Source organism: Camarhynchus parvulus, chromosome 6 (genome assembly GCF_901933205.1).
Source record: "Camarhynchus parvulus chromosome 6, STF_HiC, whole genome shotgun sequence".
In the NCBI taxonomy this organism is placed as follows: Eukaryota; Metazoa; Chordata; class Aves; order Passeriformes; family Thraupidae; genus Camarhynchus; species Camarhynchus parvulus.
In genome coordinates, this window is record NC_044576.1 from 1,022,145 (window position 1) to 1,048,127 (window position 25,983).

Below are 25,983 nucleotides of genomic sequence, written 5' to 3' on the forward strand. Positions count from 1 at the left end.
CACGCGCAGCGACTCATCCGCGGACAAGGGCGGCGGCGCGCGGCCAACGCGTCATCGGCGCGCGCCCGGCCTGCCCCCGCGCGTGCGCGGCACGGCCCCCGCCCCCCTCTGAGGGAGCCCTGAGGGAGCGCAGCGCCCCTCACACACAGACCAGGCGCGTTTAGTGAGAATACAGCTGGTTTAATAATTCAAATAGCAGCTCAGGATGCCTTCCCCCCGCTCGTTACACATGGTTGCACAATCTGAGGCTGGGTAAGTACAATCAGGTTTTTCAAAATCATCGTTCCCAGGTTTACGACATGCAAGTGACCATGAAAATATTTGGTTGTGGTTTTTTTTTTTAACTTTATTTTTTAAGTTTCTGAACAGGCACTTACATGAGGGAGTTGGATTTGCTCTCAGCCAAAGATATCCGCGTTAGGAGTACCCTAGCATAAAGTACACAGAGTCTCTGCTTTATCAAAGTGCCGCAGTAATAAAACAGTTCTTACAGAAATGTAATTTGATTATTTACTTACTCATAAAGTAAGGTTACCAATGACACTTGCACCGGAGCTGAGAAGCCTTGGTTTAAAGGCCAGGAGAACTACGAGTGCAAGTTGCCTTCCTCACAGCAGGCTGCCATTTGTGCCAAGCCACAGGTCTGACACAGAGCCGTGCTCCGTGTGAACACACCAACACTTCACTCCTTTAAGCTACTTCTTCAAACACTATATGCCTACGAGATGATGATAAAGACAAACAATCTGCTGGGCCAGGCAAGCTTCTAAGTTTTAAGGCTTGCCTGGCTTTGAATACCTCTGCAGAAGCCCACAAGAAGCTCGTTTGCTCTGAGACCCCAGAAGGATGTCCTTTGGGGACATTTGCCTCTCCTGTCAGGACAGTTTTAGACATTGACTGTGAAGACACTGGAATCATGAAGCCAAGAGGAAACACAGTTTCACGTATTTGCAAAATAATCGATGTTACCAGCATTTATTTCATCAATAAGGTAACTATGTTCAAATACTTTACCCGCTCACCACGTGAGGGTGAACTCGTGACATCCCTACAGTCACTAATTACTGGGTAATGAGCCCCAAAAAGTCAGGAGCAACTGGTGTGAAAGACTTAGAGAAGTTTGACAGAGAACTGGGGGAGAGGGCAAAGATGCTTCCCAATATTCTTTGTTACTGACTGATGCAGAGCCTCTTAGAACCACTGCTCTGAGGGCTCCAACCATAGTGCACATACATGCAGCTGCAGTTAAACCCTGTCTAATGTAGTAATCAGGAGATTTTAGGACAAATGCACCATAAACCTTGATTTTTAGTGTGATTTAGTCATTGTGTCTTAATGCAGTTTCAAAACAAAACAAAGCAAATAAGCAACATTGGAAACAAACATGCAATACACAACATGAGAGACAGGAAATGCTTTAGTCTACACTGTAGAGTGAGCAGCAAAAATCAAATATACCAGCCTACCATGCATGGAAATAACTAGACTTAAGCTTTTGCATACCCGAGTGCATACAACATTATCAAATAAAAGTAAATGTGCAGTATAAAATAGTAGCTTAAGAAAGTTCCAGTGTTTGAGAAAGCACTTTATTTTAAATGTATATACATACTTGAATGTTTAACTGAAGAACGCTTTAGTAGCATGGTAAACGCAGCACTGCAAGATGAAGGAAGACAGTTGTAATGGGAATTCTGGCCTTCTTTTCCCACAGGCTGCTGCCATCTTTAACCTGCTGAAGCACTGCAAAGTTTTTCACCTTAGACCAGTTCACATTTCGGGTTGCTCAGCAGATGCTTGTGACTCTGGAGATTCAAATCGCTGGTGGAAGTTTGTCCGTTGTTTCCTCAGCTTCTCAGGAGCTTTTCTCCATAAAATTATTTCCTATTTGAGGAAGAAAACACTCTTGAAACCAACAGTTGCCATTAAAGCAAAAGCATCAAGTATCAAGTTCCTGATAAACTAAACTCTTGGGAAAATAAAAAAGATAACCAAACACAAGAGCCCACAAAAAAATGCGTCCCCACTACTTATCAGTGCAGTTCATATAACAGTAACAGAAAGACACCACCATTAAGTTTACATATTTAGTTACTGCTTGAATACTTGCAGTCTTGAGCAGTCACCCCTTCCTTAACTGTGCTACTCTCAATTTTAATAGTATTAAAGAGTTCAAGAAATGTTTCTTCCTCCTTTTCTCCAAATCCAAAGCCTACCATAGCCACTGTATGCTCCAGCTCCCTCTTGTTTTCTATGGTTAATTATACTGTCTTGTCTCCTTTGCAGTAGGAAGATTTTCATCTAATCCACACAACTTCTTCCAGTGACCCTTTTGGCTACCCCTGTCCTCAGCATCACCTCATCTTCTCTAACATTTTCAGGAAAATTTCCTTATTAACACTTTGCAGTTTTGAACCCAGGCTAGTGCAGGAGGGGAGATTTCTCTGCAGGAGTTTCAGGAAGCAAGCAAATGCACCAGTAGCTCATTTTACATTTGGGTATCCCCAAAGCAGGTTCTATGGTACTGAGCACCCTGTCCTTGCTGGAATAGCATCCAGCATCCCCCTTGGCTCCTTTTCTGCAAGCTCACATCACCTACAGAGCTGTCAGCACCACTGCCAGCAGAAATGCTTATGCCACATGTGAAGCACAGGTGAAGGTTCAAAGCAGCATTAAAACAGCCCAGGTAATTCTGCAACAGGACTGCCATGGGCCATACCTGCTGTTTGAAGTATCGTCTGTCCTCTTCATCCACAAGCACCAGATTTAAGAAGTACCTCACTGAAAATTTTTTGTTCACATCCCTCATTGTTGGAGTTGGGTCATAGCCTGCTAAGAACAATCTTATAGGAATCGATTCACCTGCAAAAAACAGCTTAAATTAGTTCCTTACAACTGGAATAATTAATACAGCTTCAGAAGACATGCAAAATAAAAGCAGTTTCCCAAGCACTGTCTGTGCTGCTCCTTGGTTAAAAAAACCAAAAACAAACATGCACACCACAAAAAAAATACCCACCAAAAAAATCAGAAAGCACAGAAGCAAGCAAGAAATGAAAAGTGAGAACCCTTTCTCAGTGCAAGCAGGGAAGCCAGAAGGATCAGTATTTGGAACTCTCTAGAGCTGGTCTACACCAATGGAGTCAGGTTTGAGGAAAGAATCAGTCACAGAATTTCCAATGGTAAATAAGGGTAAAATTTACTAGGATCCCAAGGAAATGCCTTAAGTCCATAAAAATGTGGTCTCCAAACAGAAAATGCATCATCATTTCAGCAATCTAAGAAGTGTGGTTTCTTCAGTTAAAAAAATGGTGTAAGACCTCTCTTCTGCCCCAGATATTTAAAATAGGATTTAAATTAAATTAAATTTAAATTAAATACATCTTTTAAATAGGATTTTAGCACTAACTGCTCCCCCTTGAAAACAATCCCAGTTACTTACCTTTAACTGGTGCCCCATCCATTATTTCGTACTTTGCAATGGTTTCTGTCTCTGTTGTGGTACTGGGTCCTGGTGAAACAAGTTTTCTCTGTGAGAACACACACTTCAGTTTTAAACATTCACAAAGTTTTATAGCAACAACTTCCATTCTGCAGCTTTTAAATTAACACAGCACTGCATTTTTGCCCTTGTTTTGCATGTAAGTCAGACATGGCTGAAGCAAGCAAAACCCTCTCCCAGGCAGGACATCTCTTTCTGGCTCTCCCCCCACCACACTGACACAGCAGAGGCAGGCACCAGAGCTTCAGGGAGCCCTGGATATGCAAACTTTAAATAAGGGACAAGCAAGAGGGTCTGGAATCCTGAAACTGCTCTGCTTGGTGAGCAGGGCTAGCAACTGGTACTGCTGGGCCATGCTCAAGCTAGAAAATGAAGGGTTATCAGCCAGCTCAAGAGCCTGTAGTAGAGCTTTCTGCCCTTCCTCTAGTGGAAGCTTTCTCATTCTGCATACAAAAAGCTCCCAAGAACCCCAGCCCCTGGGAATGAAGTGTCATGAGCCACAGCCTCTCCCAGCCTTGTTCCAGCAAGTACAAACCTGATCTGCAATAACCAAGCTGTTTCTGCTTCAAAGCCACTTGGTATTTCCACCCTATCCATTGTTTTGGATGACAGAAAATGACACATTTCTAGAATGTGACTGATTCCTGCTGATGTTTACCAAGCCCCCTTAACCAGTTAATCCCTGTAGAGGCACAGGGGGCTCCAGGATGCATTTTACACCTCCTCCCTTGTTCTTATCTATTGAGGCTGATTAAACTACTGTGAATTTATGCCCAAATTCCACTTACAAGGGTTCACATTTGTGAAGAGTCACAAGAGTCACAACTCCAGAGCAATTGAACAGACTGATGGTGCTGACTACAAAGTATTATTGCCAAAGCACAAAATACAAATGGCAGTCAAACACCAGTGAGAAAGAAGCTGGTGGAGCACTGGCTCAGCCAGCACTGCAACTACTGACTTCAGTCTCCAGGTCTGCATAAGGCCCAACTGGCACACAAGCTGCCATTTCATTTGGACTTTGTTTCTCTTACCAATTCCAGTAATCTCCTTTTTGATCAGCTGCAACTCCATGTGCTGAATTTTTATTCTCACTAAGAGGAAATATATTTTTCCAACAATCACATCCTTTAAGTGATACCTTTAAGAGAACAAAATGGAAGATTTTGTTAAAGAATAAACACAAGTTTTGCACCTTCTTGAACACAAGTCACACAGGCAGTTATCTGCCTGGAAACTACTTGGAGATTATTTCCCTGGTGAACTAAGCACTTCAGCCAGACCAGAGCAACTGCAATATTGCCATCATTCCATCAGTACCAGTAAAGGAAGTGCTATCAGTCATACTGAAAAGGTGCAAATGCAAAAATTAAATATTTGCTAGTGACCTTCCTGTTAGCACTGAAGACAGAACAGCCAACTGTATCTCAAAAAGGCCTTTGTGTAATTAGTACTTTACATTTTAACTCTACAGAAGGTGAAGTTGGTCACCATATATTACATACTGGACCCTTTTATACCAAGTTATTTACTTCAAAGCATTTTGCTCTGACACTTACTTTGACTTATTGTATTCAAACTCTATGTGGAGACAGTCCTCAATGCCCACTTCCATTTTGATGGAGTTGTTTACATCTGGGTACGTAGCGAGCTGGTGAACAATCAGATCATATTCTTTCACCAAGTCTGACAGCCGTCTCACTATTGTCACTTTTAGAAAATACCTAGGAAGAAAGCCACTGGATTAGCCAGAATTATTCAGGTTTACTAAGTAAGAGCCCTCATGTTCTGAAGTACAGCTGTTCTTTGAAAGACCAGTGTACAATCTGTAAAAAAGAGTAAGACACCAAAATACGAGACACAACACATGTGAGAGTGTTTTCTTCAGTTGTGGGTATGGGTTTTTCCTTCAAAGGAAAGACATGGACTGTCTTCACTTGGTTGAACTGGAGGAATTTTATTTATACAAACAGCATTGAGTGATTCAAAATTAAGTAGAAGAGACCCCATTGTGTTAAAATCTCCACAACTCCAATCAAGGCACACCAGCTACTGGCTTTTAATATGTTCTATGTAATAACTAAAAGGAGGAAGAGGGGGCAGCATAATTGCTAAATTATTAATTTTCTGCAGGGGAGGAGAGTAAAAAAAAAAAGCTTTATCAGTTACAAACCTCAGTCTGACGTTGGCACCAATGTAGGATTCATATGGCTTTTCAACCTGCATGAATTCAAAGTCATAGTTTCTGCTTTGGGTCAGCTCTCCAGGTAAGGCCAGTTCTTTCACTAAGTTTACAAATTCATGGGTATTGCTTTTGTCATTGAAGAGTTCTAAAGTTAGAAAGTTAAAAGAAAATATGTTTCAGTGTTTATTTTTAGCAAACAAAATTGTCTCTAATTTAGCAGCAGCAGGTGGGAGAGTATAAGAGAAGCAATTAACTTAAAATACACATATTTGACCAAATGTTTTATTCAGGTTTTCAAATTACCTTCAGTTCTAGCAACCTACAGTAAGCATCTCTAAAGAACTAACTGGAATGAAGAGAACACATTGAGAGCTTCACTAGCATGCCATTGTTTGTTAATGACAGTTTAGCTAGCTTTAACGAGTACTTCTAGCTTTGCATGCTCTGTAATTAGCATTGCCTGGTTTTCCAGCATTTACTGCTGCAGGGACAAAACCTAAGCAGTGTCAGGACTGCCTTATTTAGGACAGGCCAGTGATCCTAATCTGGTCTGCAGATTAACAATATCCAACAAATAATTTATTATTACTAGTAGTGTACAGTCAAAAGGTTTATTATGACCCCAGGTCTAAGTCAGTCATTTGGAAACAAAGGCAGCTCCACAGCCTAAGCATTTCCTGTCCCCAGAGTGGTGTCAGTGATTCATTCCTAGACATGTGTCGTGCAATTCTCACCAAAAATCACCCTAAAATCAAAACCCAAACACTTCAGTATCTAAAAATAAGCTTCGCTACCATTCAAAACTGAACATCAGGACTGGTACTTTTTCAGAAAGGAATAAATGAACTAAACCAACTCCACAATTTATCACTGCCAATGTGGCAGAAACTGACACCAACTAGAAACTTCCATTTACCAATATGACCACAAATTGTCTAAAAATGTACTTAGTTTGTTGGGACAAGCATTTATCTAATGCATAGTTTACCTAATGCTGCATACCAAATACTTTTTGTGCCAGTCAGTCAGAAAAGCTGTACTCTGAAGAGCTGGTTTAAAATACAGCTTGGATATGGAGTTAGTCTGCAAAGAGTGCAGAGAGATCACACTACTGGAAAGCTTTCTCTGTTTCTATACTAACACTTGGAAGGATGCAAGAAAATATGGACAAGTACAAAGAGCAGGAGTTTAAACCACATCTGCATAACTCTCTGGACTTCCAAATGTAGCATAACAAAGTCCCAGAAATGTGTGAATTTCAAGAAACACTACATGAAATTAAATTCATCTAGAGAATAAAATGTGTAAGTCAAGATGAAAACCAATCTGTACAGCTGTTAGAAGACAACAGACTAAATGAAGGCAACATACCTGAGCTCTTTTTTTCCTCTGTCTATATGCCTCACTCCCATCACAGAGCTGCTTTATTCTCAAAGTTTAATTTTACAACCTTACTGATCAAAACCTCCAAGCATAAAGCAGCAGGTGCCAGGACTCAGTCACATCTGCTACACAACACTTCAGACACTGGAGCTTACTGACTGGTGAGAAATAGGGAATTTGTGAAATTCCATTTAAAGTCAATTGCATGAGGCTCAAACTTGAGCAATTACTTCCAAGGGGAACAACAATGCAAAGAGCTCTCTGAGAGGGAAGGAATTTTAGCACCAGCCCAAGGGTGCAGAGGGATTACCTGGACTGGTAAAAAGTTAGATATAATAAAGATTCCTCATAGTTCAACTCTAAGCAGACTTTGGTAGATATAACAAATTTACATTTCTAATAAGTTTTATAAAACCAACTACCATAAAATTTTAAAATGTATTTTGCTGTAAGCTGCCTCTTAATTTCTTTTGTATGCCTCTTTTCTTTCAGAGAAGACCTCAAGTTTAGTTTTCCTAAATCTCTAGTGGTTATTAATCCAACTTTTAGCTAGTCTTAGACAGACTGAATACTCACTAACCCAATTCTCCCTCCCATGTCCATATATTTCTCCCAATGACTTTCTGAGTAGCACAAATTAGTACATCATTGCTTTAAAGTAAGGAAAACAATTTTTCTCTAGCCCTTATCACCCACTGATCAGAACAGGTTGCATTGTCTGAGTCAAACTGCTGACAGTCACAAGTGCTAAGTTCCATAAACCACAAGCACCTAAAATCCCCTTTGTAGGTTAAACTCACCAATTTGTCCTACAAATTCAATTCTAATTCCTTGGTGCTCTAGTCTCTTTCCATGTTTAAGGGAGACGTTCACCTACCAAGGGAAAAAAAACCAAAAAACAAACACAAGTTAAATTTTTTCAGCATTTTCACTCTTAACACAATCTCAGTAAAAACAAAAACATATCCAAGAAAAAGGAAACCAAAATCTCTTCTCAAGAACTTAAAGGCAGCCAGATCAAACAGCTGATCATGAAATTAAGCATTTCCAAGGCACCAGTAAAGCATTAAAGAAAAATCTAATCATCCACGAGACTGAATTTTACAACTAAAATTGGAACTTTCAAGTCCCAAAATTAAGTATCCAAGCCAGAGCTGAAGCAGGGCCAGTCGTGATGCTTCAAAGCATCTTCTGACTGTCACATCTGCAAGTTCAAAAATGAAATGCCATGAGATTGATTCCTTTCAAGTCATGTGAGCTTCAGTCCCTTCTCTGGCAGACAGCTAAATACTGGTGTTGGCTAAGTCAATGAAAAATAACAGATAATGGAACCTTCTGTGAAGACTTTCATTTGTAATTCTGATTCTCATAAACAGACAAGAAAGGATTCCACAAGGTTACATTGTATTGAGACATGTAAATATTAAGCATATAGAATGTTTTCTTATAAGGCAGTGATGACCAGAGAAATTCCTGTACAAAAATCCAGTACACTGTCACTATGTGAGTTGGAAGTAAATCACTGGAACAATCCATCTTTGTGGTGAAAAAAATGATGGGGTAGAGAGAAGCTGCCCAAAAAACTTCTGGTTTCCCAGACCTCCTCATGCCACTGTGCCTGGGTTAGCCAAAACTCATCAGGCACCTTTCAGGTGTCCTGATACAAGCAAGCAGTGCTCCAGCAGGTCATCATAAGCTTCTCCCTCTGTTTCCTGGTTTCAGGCTCATCTTGTGGCCCTTCATATCCCTGCAAGGATCCTTCTAGAGGAGCAAGATCTCTGTACAGAAAGGCATGGCCAGAGCAGGGAGATGCCCAGTGCTATAGGTCAGTCAAGATCAAAGCAGGCATTCAGAAATCAATCTCAGTACCCAACTGAAGTCTTTGAAGGAAGAGTGAATCATAACAGAAATACTCAGAGTGAGAATGGCTCCAGTAAAACAGAATGATGGCAAAGAGTGCCTAGGTGCAATACTGAATGCAGGGAAATCCCTCTGGCAAGCTCAACTTCATTGTCTTTTCTCCCAGTAAGAAAAACTCTTGTCGACTCAGCAGTCAGCTGAACTTCATATGTTGCTCCTCTGTTGCAATCCAGAAATCACTTCAGGACATGGAGAGCAAGGCTTATCTTCAGGGTATGCAAATTTTTGACTGTGCCAGCCAGAAATTACTGTTACCTGTATTGGATTGTGGATTTTGGAGTTCAAAGGGAAGGGGAAGCAGGGGGATCCAGTTTGAAAGAGTTTTCTCATCAGAAGCAACAGTAGGATTGCACATCATTGCACAAAATGCTTATTCATAAATATCAGATGACCAGAAATAAACAAACAGTTACCATTCAAAAATGTTGACTTCTATCAGCTGCCTGAATGGCTGTGGTTAAAAAAACCATACACAGCAAAAGAGTTTCCTCTGAATATGAAAATGCAGTTTTTCATTTACCTTCCAATATGCATTTGCATGCCAGAACCAGAACAGTAATTAATAGTCACTTTTAAATAAAAATTTACCTTTCCTGAAACAGATTCTCCATCGTAGAAGAGAAAATGCTTTTCTACTTTACCATCTTCTGTTTTGATTTCTGCAGGTTTCCGTGTTTCAGCATCATTAAGTACAACATCAATCTCACAAACAGGAACGAAAAGGTTTCCAAGAAAACTCTGGAATAACAAGAACTGGATAAATTACTACACAGTGGACACTCCATTTTAAATGTGGTGTTTACTTGCAGCTGTACACTATATGCTGTGGAAAAAACATTTGTGCTTCCACCAAGTTACAAAGCCATTATGTATCAGAGCCCCAAGAAGCAGTGGTTACAAAGGACAGCTGTTCATCTAGCAAATAACTGAAACCAGGTCAGTAACAAGCAGTGCCAGCTCTTACTAAATATCACCTTTATAAAAAGTACACAGCGTAATTACCATTGCTACCACTAAAAAACCCAAACACTGCAGCAAAGTAGAACGGAAAGAAACAAAAACAGGGGATAAAATGCAAAGCCCAAAGCATCCCCTGGTTGGGGAAGGGCAACTGGGATTTATTTGCTGCCTCTGCCCACACAGCACAGTTGTCTTAGCAGACAGCACCAGCAGCTCTGAGAGGCAGCAGTCCTTCAGGCAGTTCTCAGCTGCACAAGGCTGCCACCAGAGAGAGGGGTGTCACAGGTGTGTGACACTGTGACACTGCTCCAGGCACAGAGCTGGTCCTCTCCTTTCCTCAGCATTCTCTGTGCTTGAACTTTTGACCGCAGCAAACACAAGAACGCGAGAGCTCATCCTTTGATCTTACACAAACACCTCTTACAAGGAGCTGGAAAACATACAGCTCTTCGTGCTCTATGGGAAACTCAACAAGATTAGTACAAAAGCCAACGTTTTCCTCCCAAGATTTGGGCACTAATCTGCTTTGATGTACTAAAGCAGACGACACTTCACTAATTCAATGTGATTTTTCTGGGTTTTTTGAGAAATTACACTGTGTTCTCCATGAGAACATCTGCTTCAACCAGATGAATTTGGTATACATGAAACAGTCTGTCCTGCCTTTGGCTGGAGTTAACTTCTTCTAGATATAAGTTCTTCTAGAGCTAATTTCTTCTCAGTAGCTGATACAGTGATGTTTTTTGGATTCAGTCTGAAAATAACATTGATAACACACTGAGGTTTTAGTTGTTGCTAAGTCAGGTTCATTCTAAGTCAAGGACTTTTTTGTGCTTCATGCCCCACCAGTGGGGAGGTACACCAAAGAGCTGGGAGGGAGCACAGCCAGGACAGGTGACCCAAACCAAAGGGATATTCCACACCTCACAATGTCCTGCCCAGGGTATAAACTGGGGGAGTTAGCCAGAGGGGGCTGGCAGGGGTCTGACATCAGCCTGCAGGTGGTGAGCAACTATATTGTGCATCACTTGTTCATGTTCCCTTTTTATTATTGTTATGCTATTATTTACCATTATTATATTTTACTTTGCTTCAATTATTAAACTGTTATCTCAACCTGCAAGTTGTACTTTTGCTTCTCCTCCCCATCCCACCAGGGTGGGGAGATAAGCAAGCGGCTGTGGTGGTGTTTTCTTGCCAGCTGGGGTTAAACTACACAATCACTGCCACTTCATCAATTTAACATTTAAAAAAAAAGGAGTGAGAACTCTTTCCAAGACATTCTGGGGACCTGAAGTTTGAAATGCAGAGCCTAGGGGAAGACTGGATCAGAATGCTACTGCTTAGCAGTAGGAACACTGAGTGACTTCATGCTCACCCCTCCAAGAGAAGAGAGGACACAGAGCAAGCTGGACCTACAGAACAGTGATTCACACAAGACTAAACTGACTTTGTATGTGCTCAGCAATCGGCCCCACATCAACCCACAAAGATGTGTGTGACTCCAACTGAACCCTGTTACATCTACTACACGTTCTGAGGTGAAAGCAGCAGCAGATGACCAACAAGGGCAGCAGACAGAAGACCAAAATGTATTCCAAGTCTCTGCCAAGCACAGATTTGTACAGACTGCTGAAAAATTCCTTTTGCTCTTTTGTTTTGCAAACAGTGCACGCTAGAACCATTACTGATTCTTGGCTTCTGGGGAAGGGCAAGAGAAAAAGCAGAAAGTTTCAACAAGAATTCCAAATTGTAGACTATTTTAAACACATGATATTTTTGAGCACGGCCACATGTTTTCCTTGAAACTGTACTTGTTCTCCAGATTAGTCTTAAAGTCCCCTCTAACTAAAGAAGGAAGCACTTTACCTTTAAGCAAACTATACAGGATGCTCTCACAGTACCTTCTGAATTACAAGCTGACCACTTAAATGGTCAGCCAGGCCAAACATTGGTAACACGTCACTTCTCAGGAGACTGCACTTAAATATTTCAACTGCACTCCTCCGAGATTAGCTATGATCTCCTTCAGATAGAATAAGAACATATGAAATAAAGAAGTCAGCAGCAGGCATCTCCTCCAGCTGCTATCGAAGATACTGCTGTGGGGAAACTATGCAAAACGAGAAGTATTTTAGATAGCTATCACAGGGCTTATTATGTTACAGTTTAAGAGAATGCAGACAGAGAACTGGGGTTTCCAGAAACTGGCCAAATGCCAGGCTACGCTCTTGGTTTTGTGCAAAAGACAGACGCTGGAGATTCTGCTACATCAGGACCAAAAGCAAGCTGCGTTCAATAGCTGCACGGAAGGACTTGTGGGAATGCCGGGGGCTGACAGAGGCTACAGAAACCCCAGCCTCACACGGAGCCCCGAGCGGCTCCTGCACGTGTGAAGGAACCCGAACACCCCAGAACACAAAGCCATCGATCCAGAGACTTTACAGCACGTATTTTTTAACCTCTTCATGGGAGCGCCCGAGCACTCGGCCCAGGCTGCGGGCAGCGTTTCCCGGAGGGTGTGCTCGGTTCGGAGCGGAGCCCGCGGCTGGCAGCGCTGCCTCACGGCACTGCCGGAAGATCCCGATAACCCCAGGGCCGCCCGGCCGCTCTCCCCGACGGCAGCTCCGCGGGGCACACGGAACCCGAGCTTCACCGCCAAACCCCGCCCTACCGAGGTCATGCGGGCACTTTTTATCCGCAAATAAAATTAATAATCCCTTAAATCCTTAGTTCTGGAAGGAAGGAGGGGGAGAGGAGGCACCGCCCTGCCCAGGCCGCCGCCGCCAAAGGCGATGGCGGATCGGCGCTGCCCCCCCGCCCCGCACTCGCCATGGTACGCGCCCGCTTCGCGCCCCCCTGCACTCCCCTCATAACCGCCACCACCGCCCCCCCCGCACTCACCATGGTACGCGCCCCCTCCGCGGCCCGACACCGGCCCCGCGCGCACCAGCACCAGCCGCCCCCGGCCGCGCGCCCCTGCTCATGTGACCTTACGGCTTCCCCAGGCCACGCCCACCCCCTCCGGGACCACGCCCCGCCGCACGTGACCGCCCCTCCAGCCCCGTGCCCGCCGCCGGAGGGCGCCCCCTGGCGGCCGGGAGGCGGCAGCGCTGGGGGCTCCCCTCAGGAAATAACGCGGGGATAAACCTTTCCTTTCGGCACGAATTGGCGCTTGTTTTCGGGATACGCGATTGGCTGGCTGCCGTAAAAGTGCAGGCGGCTCCCAGCGCATCAAAGGGTGGAATTCTTCCCCTCAGAGCACGATGACTTTCCCACAGAGCTGGCTGCGCACCCATCACTGGCCCAGGCCATCGCTGTTGTTCCCCCCATTGGGATGGCTGCCGCACTCACACACATAAAAAGGCAGTTCAGACTGAACAACAATGCTTTTAGTAAGCGAAAGCAGTAAAGATCTTAAGGCAGAGTTTTTATTGATGCTGGTTTAAAACCGCTTCATGGCTGTCGGGTCAGGCTGTGGGGAAGAGGCGAGGCAGCGGCACATGAGGGGCGTCTCCGGCCCTACAGGAGCAAATCCTCCTCCGACAGCTTTTCCTGCAGCTCGCTGCCTCGCAGGCTCTCCAGGAGGGCAGGCAGCTTCGCCTCAGAGAAGCTGTCACTGTCACCGAGCCCCGACCCAGAGGCTGGCTCTGCTTCCGCCATGGGATTGGACCCAGAGCCGGCATCCTCACTGGAGAGAGGGAATATGTCACCCAGCTCCTGGTACCTCTTCATCCTGAAATGCAGAGCGGCAATTTTATCTCTCAGATGAACGCATCAAAGCCTCACATTACCGTGGGCGAGCCACGCTGTGACAGGACTGTCAAGGCAGGAATAATACATTTTGGGGTGCTAGTGTGAAAAATGTGTATTTTGTGATTGGCTTTTCACAAATATTCAAATGAATATTATATGTGTTGTGTTAGAAAGTAATGCTGTATTAATATTCTTAAGCAGAGTGTTAAATATAGTTTTAGGTTATAACATAATGTTAAAATAGAAACTGTGCTATGTAGGATACTTTTTTCTAAAGAGAGGACTCGCACTGAGATAGCAGCCACAGGACACCCAAATCTTTCAGAGAAAGAGAATTTATTGCTCCATTATCAGGAGAAACAAACTTCTTCCAGAACGACTCTGTTAGTATTATGAGGAAGAAGTTGACATGACCAGACAGAATCCTGTGCTTGAATGGAATTTATGCACCATGTATGAGGTGTAGGAATATGCAACAGGCTGTTGCTTTTAAGGGTTAATCCTCTGTTACCGTGGGGCCTTTTTCAGGTTTATGCTGCCCAGAAAAAGGTACCCGGACTGTCTGTAACTCTTTGTCTCTATTGTCTCATATTGTCCTAATCCAAATTGTCCAAATTATTATTACTCTAATTGTATTACTATTTTTATAACCATTTTATTACCTTTAAAACTTTAAAAACAAGTGATTGGCGTGACGAACTTACAAGGAGGGGTCGGCCCCGGGAGGAAGGATCCTGTTGGCCCCACCAGAGGGCATGTGGAACCAGGGCCCCTGCTCCTCGATGCAGTTGGCAGACCAGGCGTCGGGCCGGCACCTCACCCTCTTGTACCTCGCCCTCTGCATGGGAGCACCTGGTGGAATCAGCCACACATTGCCCAAGGACATTATTCACCAGCTCCTGGGAACTTTATCAGCACCTAATAAGGCTTAAAGGAGCGGATGAAAGCAATTTGTGTGGCCCTGATTGCTCAACCTCCGGAAAAGTAAAGTAACCCTGAAGACGTTTTTTTAAAATGGCTACTGACATCCTAAGTGACATTTTTGTCATCGGAGACATCAGACACACCGACAGCAGGAAGCCCATGGAAAATCCCAGGGAATCCCCTCGCACAGAGCAGCAGGAAGCCCGTGGGAAAGCCCTGCTGTCACAGCAAGGCTCATCCCCAGCTCACAGTGTGGCACAGCCACGGGGGCCGGGGGGCTCAGCCTCCTGCAGCTCTCCTTGAAGGTGGAGGTGTGTGGAAATAATGTGAAAACCTCTGGGGACGAGGCACCCAGCAGAAAGCTGTGCTCTCCTGTGCTCTCCTTCCTCTGTTAGCTCCAGCTCTGCCCCTTCAAGTTCAACAGGCTGAGTTTTGGTGGGGATGTGAGAAACTCAAAGTAGTTCTTAGGGTTTATGGAGGCTCTGGGAGCACTTGCCAGAGGAGACACAGTTCAGGTGTCTCCTAGGCACAGCAAGGCTTTGTAAACCCAGTTTTCAGTTCTGGTGCTCCCCAGGTGCCTGACTGGGGCTGTCACTGATAATGTGGGTCTTCAAAAAATACCAAAATGACAAAATAAGGATCACATAATAAAGACAGGAGCAGTGACATTTCATCCTTCCTCTTGGTCTCATGTAATTAATTTGTTCAGAAACCTCCTGGTGCATTCTCAACCTGTTGGCATTTTATCTATTTTCTTCTCCGTTTCCTGGGAATATCCTTCTGTAATTACACTTCTCTATTGCCCTATATATTTCCATAATGTACTGGATGACTTTCAGCTACCTCCTACACTCTTCTGTAAAAGAGAAAAGATCTCACGGGTGTAATTTCCTGCTGCCTCTACAGTATATTCCTTTTTCATACTTATTTTCTTCTCCTCACCTATTATTAAGAAGGTTTTTAATGATAACAGTGGCAACAAAATAAACACCTGCAGCTGAAAAATTTGCAAATAAGCAACCCAGAACAAGCAGGCCATAATCCCCCAAAGATCAGCCTCAGAATGGTAATGCATATTGAGAGCCTATCACTACCACAGCTTTGGTTTGTGGACACATTACATCTACGTGCTTGAAGAGCAGTTCTTCTCTCAGGAGAAACAAATCCACAGGGCACAGCATCATGAATCAATATTTCCCTTTTGTCATTTTCGTGGTGTATGTAGCAATGTTTTACGGAATAAACCGTTTGGTTTCCTCATACTTACAACCAAGTTTCCTTTCCTGCTGCCCCCAGAACGCAGACCGTAGGAGTTATGACATGGGAACTGTTACACACCATGTCTGTAACTCACAACTGAGTAACAGCAGTAACCAGACCACTATGAAAGGGACATTTAGAAAAATATATCTTGAGATACGCAGACTGAAAACATACACACGTGCGACAACATGAAGTCTTTGCTCAAAACCTGGACTGCTCCAATTGCAAAAAGCACGTTTTCTTGCCATTCTCCCCTCCCCAGCAAAGGAAACATTAGCAAACAGCCTTTCTGAGTAGATCTCATTACCCCCAAAAGAAGGCCAGTTTGTAAAATTCAGAGGCTGCTTACTCGGCCTCCGTGCCTAGCCCAGAAAGAGGATTACAGCGAGAACAACCGCCCCGTTTTACCTTGTGCTGTGCATCCCACAAAGAGGATTAAACAAACAGCCAGGAAAATCCTCCCGTTACATCTGATAAGGAGCTGCATCTTGGCTGGCATCCCTCTGCTCCAAGCAGCCTTCACCTCAGCGTCACGCTGCAGGAATAAGAGGAGCGAGGAGATCGACTTTTAGAAAAAGTTTCCAAAACCTCAAACCCAACCCATAACCTGCGTCACCACTTCCTGATTGATGTGAGACATGAACAGAAAAGCCCAGCACTGGGGCCTTCCTGCCTCCATCAGTCCAAATTAAAGCTCCTCTGCCTGCATCTCCTGGCTTGCCCAAGGAGGAAAGCAAACCCAGGACCCACAAGCTGGAATGAAGGTGGTGCTGCCAGCAGCCTGTGGGCAAGGCACACATCCCACCCAGTCTCTGCCCAATGCTGAGAGAGCTCCAGAGTGAAAAAGCAGTGCTTAATGCTCCCTGATTTTAGGTCAACTGCATTTCTGCATTGGCACTGGCACTGCTTTTCCCTGCCTCAAGCCCTCACCAGTCCACCAGATGGGCTAGAAGCCAGCTACTCACAGTCAGTACATGTTTCACCAACTGGGGAATCCTCTTTTCCCACAAAAGTGAGTAAATTATCTCTGGAATCTCATGCCAGGCTTGGGTTGGTTTTTTGTTTTGTTTTTGTTTTGTTTTTGTTTTTTTTTTTTGAAAGCAGAATCCTAGATATTCACAGTAGAAGTGAAAAAAAATGTATTAAGTTAGATAACATATATTCTGGTAGAAACATGTCACCTCCTTCTGGAAGAGCACAGGCAATTTGCTTGGCCAGATCATCACTGTGTGGTGCAAATGCCCCAGGGAATGTGGCAAAGGGTTTGGACCACATGTGGCTCCACAAGGTACACATCTGAAAAGCCATGAAAGCTCTTCTATAGACAGAAAACTAGAAGCTCCCTTTCAGCTGGCCCATACCTTTTGCTTGCCTTTTGGCTGTGATTAAAGCAGGCTGGAGTTCACTTCAGAAGAAATGACAAACAAGGTTATCAAAGCAGTGGAGGTTTTTCTCCCTCGTACAGAGAGCTGCTGGATTAACTGGGGCACTGAGGTGCTGCACAGCCTTGTCGGCCCTGGGGCTGATAGTGCAAGGTGTCTGTGGTAAATCTATTTTTGTGTGGTGGAAAGTCCACAGAGGCCCCAGTGGGGATCTGGGCTCAGCAGTGACTTTCCCCAGGGCATGGTGTTCCACCAAAACCCCACCGAGCAGCACAGGAGGCTCAGCAGCTCCCTCCCCTCTCCAGGCTGGGATTTACCACCAGCCTGGGGACTGAGTTGCATGTTCAGCTCTGTGAGCCTCTGCACATGGGCTTTTCTCTGGCACAGGAAAAACAGGAGACTCAAACCAAGCAGGGGCAGAAGGACTTGTGTGCAGTGGTTTTTATTACCACCCTCATTTCTACTTTGTATTTTTAGCATCAGTTTGCTTTTCCCTTTTCTTTTCTTTTCTTTTCTTTTCTTTTCTTTTCTTTTCTTTTCTTTTCTTTTTCTTTTCTTTTCTTTTTTTTCTTCTTTTCTTTTTTCTTTTCTTTTTTCTTTTCCTTTCTTTTCCTTTCTTTTTTTTTCTTTTCCATTCCTTTTATTTTCTTTTCTTTTCTTTTCTTTTCCTTTTTCTTCTTTTCTTTTTATTTTCGTTTTTCTTCTTTTCTTTTATTTTCTTTTTATTTTCGTTTTTCTTCTTTTCTTCTTTTCTTTTATTTTCTTTTTATTTTCGTTTTTCTTCTTTTCTTTTCTTCTTTTCTTTTTATTTTCTTTTTTTTTTTTTTTTTTTTTTTCTTTTTCTTTTTTCTTCTTTTCTTTTTCCTTTTTCTTTTATTTTCTTTTTTTTTTTTCTTTTTTTCTTTTTTCTTTTCTTTTCTTTTTTTCTTTTCTTTTTTTCTTTTTTTTTTCTTTTCTTTTTCTTTTCCTTTTTTCTTTTTCCTTTTTTTCTTTTCCTTTTTCTTTTTCTTTTTCTTTTCCTTTTTCTTTTCTTTTTTTTTTCCTTTTTCTTTCCTTTTTTTTCTTTCCTTTTCCTTTTCCTTTTTCCTTTTCTTTTCCTTTTCCTTTCCTTTTCCTTTTCTTTCTTTCCTTTCCTTTCCTTTTCTTTCTTTCCTTTCCTTTTTCCTTTCCTTTTCTTTTCCTTTTCTTTTCCTTTTCTTTTCCTTTCCTTTTCCTTTTCCTTTTTTTTCCTTTCCTTTCCCTTTCCCTTTCCCTTTCCCTTTCCCTTTCCCTTTCCCTTTTTCCCCTTTTTTTTTTGTCTCAGGCAGTGCTCAGCACCAATAGGAAGCTGGGCAAACACAGGAGGGAGGAGATGAGGTCCCACTTGCTGGAGGCAGCAGAAACCAGCCCTGCCCAGCACCTCTCACTTCCCACTGGTCACGGGCACCCCTGGCCTGTTCCACACCCTCCTCTGTGCACAACAACCCCCGTGTGAGAAAGCAAATCTCCACGGGCTATTTCTGCCCCTCCCAGCAGCCCCGGGCAGTTTCCACCATGGAAGCCCCTGGGATGCAGCCAGAGGATGGCTGTGGGTAGGGGAGCTGCAAATTCCCTGTGTCTGAGGGAGATCTGCAGTTATCTGCCTTGTGCCATCAGCTGATGGGGGAGCTTGCAGCGCTGGCAGTTTTGCCACACAGTGTTGTTGGTTTTTCTGTGTCTGCACCACGCCTCAGGAAATGAGATCTCTTTACAATTGGTAGCTGTGGGAAGTCCAAAGCAAATGTTTCCCCCCTGGCTCACGTTCATCTGTGTAACAGGGCCCTGAAGCCTGTGCCCATCTCCTGCCCTGCTGCACTCTGCTGGTGCCCACACCCCGCTGTGCTTGGCAAGTAAAGAATTTTCCACCTTCCTACAAACAGGGAAGGGATTGGAGACCTGGATCTGAAGCAGGCTGGGATGTGCAGGAGTTAAAGTAAAGCATTCCCTTTGTGGAGTGCCATGGGATGCCCAAGGAGCACTGTCTGTAAACCACTCAAGACAAAAAATGAAAATGCACAGCTCTAATTTTAAAAAATCTCATCTTGGGCTAGAGGCCACAAAGTGCTGAAAGTTAACAAACTTTCTTTTTTTAAACAGAGAACAGCACATGAGCTAAGCTGTGGTGGAACACTAACCTTGAAACATGCCATGGCATGACTATCAGAGTTCAAGAGAAACAGGATTTTAAGTTAAATATTTTAAATCCACAGAGGAGAGCTCAGTCACCATACCAAGGTCAGCCACCTCCAATTTGCCTTCTATAAACTGTGAGAAAGATTCATAGGATAATGTTCTTCCTGCCTGGATCCTGTGTATGCAAACTGAAAGATTAAATATCCCAACAGAACAGGCCTACAAAAAGAAGCAAATAAATGACGAGCAGGTATTTGAGAGCACAGTTTGCTCCTGGAGCCTTACTTACAGCCCCTGCACTGAAGTGCTGGCTCTATTTTCAAATCACATGCAAAGCAGATTTCTTAACCTGCAAAGCTCTTGCTTTGCATTTTTGTGAGGAATTAATTTGGGGAGAGGGGAGAAGGCTGCCTTGACACTGTGTACCCAGACCCCTGAGCAGACACCCAGGGACAAAAAATCTGCCTGAAAAATCTGGGAGTAGTCTTAAACTGCAATAAACACAAAAGTGTGGACTGCTCCTTAGCAGTAACTCTCAGGGCTGCTGTGTCTCCCAGCTGGCTCAGGAGCAATCACTAATTTATAACATCACTAAATGGGGACCACTCTGCAGGAGGGCACAAGGACATCTGCTCTGCTGACCAGGGCAGAATGTGGGGCCAAGGAAATCCCAGCAGGAGCATCACAGGGGGTTTTACCCGATTCTTTGGACACCAACCCCTTCTCTGCCTGAGCCAGGTAAATGCAGAGGGAGCAGACAGGTCCAGAGGAGTGGTCTGGCACAGGCCACTCCCTCAGCAGGCAGCACAGGTTTGCTTTGCAGCCTGTGTTCCTGACAGATGGACAGATGGACTCCCATGGGTGCAGGGGCACCCAGTGCTTATCAGGGAAGGCTCGAAGGCAAGGCACTATCTGTCCAGGCAGGGCCCTGATAAAGAACTTTCTGACTGACAAGTGCTCAGGAATCAGATAAACCCTAACTGCTGTGGGGCAGCTCTGCTCTCAGGGTCAGGCTTTCCCCTGCCTTAGCTGACAGGAGCTCAGCCCTGGCTTCCCTGGGAATCCAGGCTGAGCCCTGCACCCCTCAAACACCCATCCCATGGAGCAGCAAAGCCAGCAGCCAGCTGGAGCAGCTGGGGGGTCCTGAAGCACTGGGCCCTGCCTGTGATGCTCAGCTCTTCATTTGCTCTGCTGAGAAAATAGAAATACAGATTTTTTACAGGTCAGTGCTCTAGGGAGCAGCCAGTGCAGAAAAGGCTACATCTGTTAAAAGCAGAGCTGGAAACAAGAGTGAAGAGAGAATGATGGCAACAGAAAGAAACAGGGGATAGGGCACAGGGGAGAGTGTCTGAATGGCAGCTGGGTTCAACACAAGGAGCATTTGCTTTGCCCATTGCCTTTTGGGAAGGCAGAACAGTTTTCTTCCCTGACACTCACTGCTGAAGTGGGATGAGATTCACGAGACCTGGGTATCCAACAGGCCCTGAGCTCATGGGTCCATCTCAGGGAGTACCCATGAGCTGCCCTGTTAAATGCCCAAAATCACCCTTGATGCCTTTCAGAAGTGAGCTCCCCTCCAGGCAGGCAGTCCAGCTGAATTTAAGGATGCCTTTTGCCCCAACCTTTGGGGATTGAAAGCAAAAATCTCTCCTTTTCAAAATAGCAAAGAGCTGGCAACCCAGAGAGAGAGGTTTGGGTCCAGCTGGGGGGATTTCTAAATCCAGCCCTGAGTAAAAGTTAATTCTTAACCTGGCTCAGATCAGAGCTCAGCACCCGGCCCGTGCTCACCCTGCACCCCGAGCATCACAGCCCAGGCAGCAGCAGGCATCCCTCGCCCCTCATGCCACCCTCTCTCCTCTGAGGGCAGCACCAGGGCCTGGGCCCTGCAGATAAGATTTGGATCTTGTAAGAATGCACTGAAGAAATTTATCACATGGAAATCAGGCACTGCTGCTATCTAGATCTCACAGAAGAACAACTCCTCCTTTCTTCCCATGGTGGAGCTCAGCAAGGGCAGGGGGAGATCTCTGCTGGAAAGCCACAGCTGCAGCAAAACTGAGCACAGACAGGAAGCTGCCAACGACCTTTCCCCACCAGCAATCTCCCCTCCCTCCCAGAAACATTAGCCAAGCAGCAGGCCTGTCCTTCAGGTGGGAAAAGCAGCTTTCCTTGCTGCTGGGACTGCTGATGCTTTCTGCTTCCACCTGCTGGAGCACAGGGCAGCAGAAGGCTTTGGCTGGCAATTTCAGGACTGCAGCTTAAAAGCAACAGCTTGTTAAGGCATGGCACTGCAGCCAGGCTCTGGTTACTGATTAGGGAGGCAATTTCAGCAGCTGAGTCTCCTTTAAAACTCCATCCAGAGCAGCAGCAGCCCTGCAGTGCAAGCAGGGCCTGCCCAGCGGAGCAAGGGGTCACACAGGAGCAGTTGGGGAAATGCCCCTAAACCCAGAAGGAATTAACAAGGCAGGGAAGGATGGTGGCACAAAGATGTTTTCAAAGCAAAGCCTGGTGCCTGCACTGCTTCTCAGGGAATGTGTTTTCACTCTGAACCACTTGGTGTTGCTGGTTCAAGCCCAGCTACCCAGGAATTAGGCACAGCTATTTTTCCATCGGATGGTTTCTCCAGCACAGAACAGCCTCACACAAGTGAGCTTCTCACAGCTTTTAGATGCTTTTTGTCAGCCCATAGATCCACCCCAAGCAGCTCACCTCGCCTCCACTGCCTGCACAAGTGCAAATTTATTTCTGTGTACAAGCACCACTGGTGACACAGACAAACTTCACACCATGTGTGGGGAGAAAGGACCTCAGTAAATTCGGGAAGATGAAGAGGAGCTGGAAGCAGTGATTCTCCTGTGGAGGTCTCCCCATGAACCAGACCTGTGTGTAAAGTGGAGCAGAGCTGGTGTTTGGGCTCCAGTTAACCAGACTGGAGTTGTAGCTTTGTGATCTTCACTGAATTGTTGGGGAAAGAGGTGAATTTATGTTTACATGAAAAGAGAACAGTATTTTTTCCCCATCAACCAAAGGAGCTAGGCGTTTCTTAGCTAGCTTTAAGCACATTTGATTTAGTAGAAGCATCCTTTCCTTTCGAAATGTGACAGAAGAGAAAAATGAGGAGAAGCAGGAAAATCAGCTGTGCCACAGGAGCCTCTCCCAGCAGGACCAGCACTCCCCAGGCCTCCCAGCTCTTTTGGAAGGATCTGCTCCCTGCTCTCTGGGTGGATGCTGCTGCAGCACGAAGCAGCAGGCTCCAAACTGCTGCTCCTCAGGCTCAGAAACCGCAGTGCTGACAAAGCTGCTCTGCCCCCTTCCAAGATGAGCACATCCCTCTTGAAAACATCGTTTGCATTACCTAGGAAAAAAGATTTTTTTGTCTTTTCTTATTTCAAGGGCTCAGGGGTCAGCTGCAGGGAAAGCTGAAGCCTGGGGCAAGGCTCACCTCATGCAACGTTTGCAGCAAAGGGTGCAGCAGGGAGGCCAGGACAGGCTGGCCAGGGAGGTGAGAGAACCAAGACCCTTGTGCCTTTGCAGAGAGAAGCAAAATGTGTCTTTCCATGAGCCCTGTGTAACTTGGCAGCTCGGTACCATTGGAAAGCTTCAGGACAAAGCACATGGAGACATTATTTGACATTATTGACACCTGTTTGCCAAAAGTTCCAGATGTGGACAGGCAAGATGGGTAGCAGTGTCTGATACTTACCAGGTGTCATGCACGAGCCATTGGCAAATATTTGATCTCAAAATAAACTTTGTTAGCAGGGGACTACGTTGTTGGTTTTTTGGTCCCCTCCTTGTCTGCAGACCATATGCTAGCACAATGCAGTATCTCAATTTCTGTCTCCTTGTCTACACTAGAAATCACTTCTAATGATTCATCTCTACCTCTGTTATTTAAAAAGTCCTGGAATTGGGGTGGGAGGAGGCCCTGGGCCCACCTGACTGCATTCTCTCATGGGCTGCTGTGAAAATCCTCTGGTGTTACCGGAACCCACTGCCAATCCAGACATGGCTCAGAGTGGTTTGAGACCCTGCCTGGGAACTTTTTGCTCTTGCTCCATTCCAAGACACTTAAGTGTGCAGAAAATCATCTTGCTCATTCCTTTTTTTGCAAAAAATGCATTTCACCCACAGATCTCAGAATAACTGTGACACAAGCACTTTGTACTCCTCTTACAGTATTCACAGACTGGCACCAGCTCACTCATCACATGCCTGTCCCATCTTTCACTGATCACTCATCCAATTCCTCTTTTTTTTTCTGCAGAAAATTGCATTTAAAAAACTCAGATAGAGAAATCCTTGCATCCTATCCCAATGCCAGCCAACAAATCTCTTTCACAGCAAAAATGAGTGTGCAAAAAGACTTTGTTGTATTTTGTGCACACCACGTGGCAAAAACTCAAGAACTAGATATTTAAAACATTGCTATAATGTTTACACCCAATTCATTAAAACCTTTGGTGTTAAGGGATCACTTTATCAGTATCAAATAGTCAGTATCACAGACATTTTCTCTTCTGAATGGAAGCAACACCTTTTCTAAAGGTGCTGTGTGTCATATCCCAACAGTCTGCCTGGCTCTTTAGCTGCAAATGCACAGCCAAACAATGGTTTTGGAAAACAGGCAGCCAGGCAAATAGCTCTCATCAGGAAACCACTGGTTTTGCACCTACCCGTGACAAGGAGGAGTCAGAAACCACCAAACTGCAAAATGAAACGGCTCAAGGAGGCGCTTTGGACAGAGTTCCCAGGAAATACACAAAAAGCACTTTTCAAACTAAAAATTAATCATTTGTAGCCAGCTCTAAAATAGCCACAGATGTTGCAATAGAAGAGGAAAGAAAATTGACAAATGCTTCTCACCACAACTTTACGCACTTGGCTTTCTCGTAACAGTCTTTAGTTCTGTAATTTTGACACTGCAGAAGGGTTTGCCAGACTAGTTACATCCTCCTTTGCAGGAGCACATCTGGGCATCTTACAATGGACACTCCCACAGAAAACATCCAGGAGACACCAACTATCTCAGTCCTTTTGCAGAAACACACAAGCAAAGGCCATCTTTGCTCCCTCCGTGCTTAGCAAAAAGGAAACCCCAAACAAAAGTGAGCTGGGGAAAGCCACGTGTCGGGTAAAACTCAACTGGTGTTTCTCATTGCCTGCTGCCAAGGCTAACCAGGCTCCCACTGCATTTGTGGAGGTGGAAGCACCATCACACTGACACATCTCATGTGCTCACAGAGCAGCAAACCATCCACGCCGAGCCTGTGAAAACCTCCTGTGAAAAACGTGTATTTTATGGTTGGCTTTTTGCTAATATTCAAATGAATATTATATGTGTGGTCTTACAAAGTAATGCTGTATTAATTTTCTTCAGTAGTGTGTTAAATATAGTTTTAGGTTATAACACAATGTTAAAATAGAAACTATGCTATGTAAGATACTTTTTTTAAAGAAAGGACTCACACTGAGATAGCAGCCACAGGACACCCGAATCTTTCAGAGAAAGAGAATTTATTGCTCCATTATCGAGTTCTTCCTGCCTGCTCAGCCCTGAAGACTCAGTCAGGATTCAGAGGAAGAAGCTGACACTGCCCAGACAGAATCCTGTGTTTGAATGGAATTTCTGCATCATGTCTGAGGTGTAGGAATATGCAACAGGCTGTTGCTTTTAAGGGTTAATCCTCTGTTAACGTGGGGCCTTTTTCGGGCTTGTTCTGCCCAGAAAAAGGTACCCGGACTGTCTATAAATCTTTGGGGTTTTTTTAAATTTTTTTTTATTGTCCTAATCCAAATTGTCCAAATTATTATCACTCTAATTATATTACCATTTTTATAACCATTTTATTACTATTAAACTTTTAAAATTTTAAAAACAAGTGATTGGCATTTTTCACAAGAACCATGCCCATCACTCCATTTTATGACACCTGCCACATCTCTAGCCAGCATAAGAATTAAGCACTTCAATTAAACCCAAACTGCTTTTAATCAAACCAAATCACCTCTCCTGGGTGTTGCATGCCTTTTGAAGAAGTACACTGAGCTCTGATCTCACACTTCACAGGAATTTTGCAGAAACTTGGATTTCTTGTAAATCTCGCTGCTTTATGCTGGCTAAGGAGAAAAAACGAGTAGAAGGACAAAAAGGAGGTTTCAGTTGTGAGACCTTTTTGCTGTACAGAAAGGAATAGAAATGCAGGTTAAACAGAGTTCACAGGAACCTAATCTTCAATTAATCTTTGAAATAAATGCCTGACCTCACACATACTTTACAGTTAAAACTCAACATTCCTGAAGGGAGCTTTGCTGCCTAATCCAACAAGCTCCCCACCTCCTTTTTTTTTTTAACTAAATACAGAACCTTACATAAGTTCATTTTCTCAAATCATTGAACAAACAGGAATTACTCAAAGGGCCTTTTAAAAAGACATGCCTTACAAGAAGCACAGCACAGTACTTTGTGCTGAGCATCTGGCATGATGCAGTCTCCAGTAATAAAATAGAATTAGCTGGCAGAGCCTTGCACATTTAGTCTAGGAGATGAACTGGCA

General features: G+C 44.3%; 2 protein-coding genes across 2 annotated transcripts; both read right to left on the minus strand.

Annotated features, from left to right (window-relative positions):
* Positions 1 to 163: 163 nt before the first annotated feature.
* VPS26A (VPS26, retromer complex component A) lies at positions 164 to 12,943 on the minus strand. The gene is made up of 9 exons (XM_030951470.1): positions 12,855 to 12,943; positions 9,579 to 9,728; positions 7,871 to 7,943; positions 5,676 to 5,832; positions 5,062 to 5,226; positions 4,537 to 4,643; positions 3,443 to 3,511; positions 2,720 to 2,862; positions 164 to 1,884 (listed from the first exon to the last, which is right to left on the minus strand). Exons 1-9 carry the CDS (start codon positions 12,855 to 12,857, stop codon positions 1,771 to 1,773), a joined length of 981 nt encoding a protein of 326 aa, XP_030807330.1. The 5' UTR covers positions 12,858 to 12,943; the 3' UTR covers positions 164 to 1,770.
* A 529-nt stretch (positions 12,944 to 13,472) lies between these two features.
* On the minus strand, positions 13,473 to 16,408 carry SRGN (serglycin). Its single transcript, XM_030951575.1, has 3 exons — positions 16,302 to 16,408; positions 14,411 to 14,558; positions 13,473 to 13,686 (listed from the first exon to the last, which is right to left on the minus strand). The coding sequence occupies exons 1-3, from the start codon at positions 16,390 to 16,392 to the stop codon at positions 13,473 to 13,475; spliced, it is 453 nt and encodes a 150-aa protein (XP_030807435.1). The 5' UTR covers positions 16,393 to 16,408.
* Positions 16,409 to 25,983: the final 9,575 nt, after the last annotated feature.